This window comes from Sphaeroforma arctica (assembly GCF_001186125.1).
Source record: "Sphaeroforma arctica JP610 unplaced genomic scaffold supercont1.9112, whole genome shotgun sequence".
Classification (NCBI taxonomy): domain Eukaryota; class Ichthyosporea; order Ichthyophonida; genus Sphaeroforma; species Sphaeroforma arctica.
Genome location: NW_014031446.1, coordinates 1 through 1,124, shown reverse-complemented (window position 1 = coordinate 1,124; position 1,124 = coordinate 1). Strand labels below are relative to the sequence as shown.

The 1,124-nt window shown below is 44.8% G+C and overlaps 1 protein-coding gene across 1 annotated transcript; it reads left to right on the top strand.

Annotated features, from left to right (window-relative positions):
• Window positions 1-145: 145 nt before the first annotated feature.
• SARC_16877 (hypothetical protein) lies at window positions 146-748 on the top strand (the record flags this gene model as incomplete). Its single annotated transcript, XM_014289022.1, has 1 exon — window positions 146-748. A coding segment is annotated over one exon (603 nt), but the record flags the coding sequence as incomplete, so codon positions are not given.
• Between the last annotated feature and the right edge of the window lie 376 nt (window positions 749-1,124).

Here is a 1,124-nt window from a genome sequence, read left to right as displayed (position 1 = left end):
TATAATAGTATGTATCTATATATATTATATATATATATATATATATATATATATACATGTAAACATATACATATATATAAAGGTAATCAGTTGATGCATAGTACTCACCACATACAATCCAATATTGCCAACCCCTTGACTGCAGGTGCGTCTCGCGGCATACAAAGCTATCTGCGCTGCGTGGCTACCCGACCGCCCCACCCAAACACAATTCGCAGACTCACTAGCTACTCACCTGGTATCCAACGCCGGTCTGAATGTGTGGAGCATCAAGATCACCATCATGAAGTGCCTGACGAGTGTGTTGTACCGGCTGCCCTTGCGTGTCCTGAGTGAGGGTACGCTCGATAGAGTGCTAGGCACAATCTCCGAAGCCGTGGCCGATGGGAAGTACTCGCAGCTGCGGGTAGCGGCACTGAAGGCTCTGACTGTGCTGCTCGGCGTGTGCTCGACCAAAGCCAGCACACCGACGCCTGCAGCAGATACCGCAATGGACACCGGTACCAATACCGGGACGGTTGCTAGCGCGGGTTCTAAATCTGCTACTGGCGGAGTGGGTGCGGTTAATGTGGATCTCATCAGTGTGGACACCGGTGCGGTGGTGGAAAGTGAGGCGAGTGATGTATTGGGCCGAGAAAGGCTCATGTCAATTGTGACGAGTCTGAGGGATCGCAAGATGGATGGCGATCCGGATGTGAGACGCTTTAGTGAAGCTTTGCTGCCGTTGGTTACTGCAGCATTGCAGTAGTAAGTATTAGTTAAATAAATCCGGGGTTTTTTATATAATGGAACTCGTCAAGGACTTATCTTATGTGATATGTAGTGCACGGGTGTCTATCTGGAGGACCAAGCATGCGCATATACACCAAGTAGGGCCCGAAAGGTCGATAGTACTCGGCTTCATATGTGTGCGTGTGTGTATACGAATATATATAAACAAACACTACCACGTGAAGTTCATGAACTGAAGATGTGATTATATACCTGTATTTTTTTGTCAATTTACCTACCCCATCCTTTGTTTAGAGGCCTATATACAAAGTTTGTTGTGCTATTACAATATGATTATATATATATATGTATATATATATATATATATATATATGTATGTATGTATGTATGTA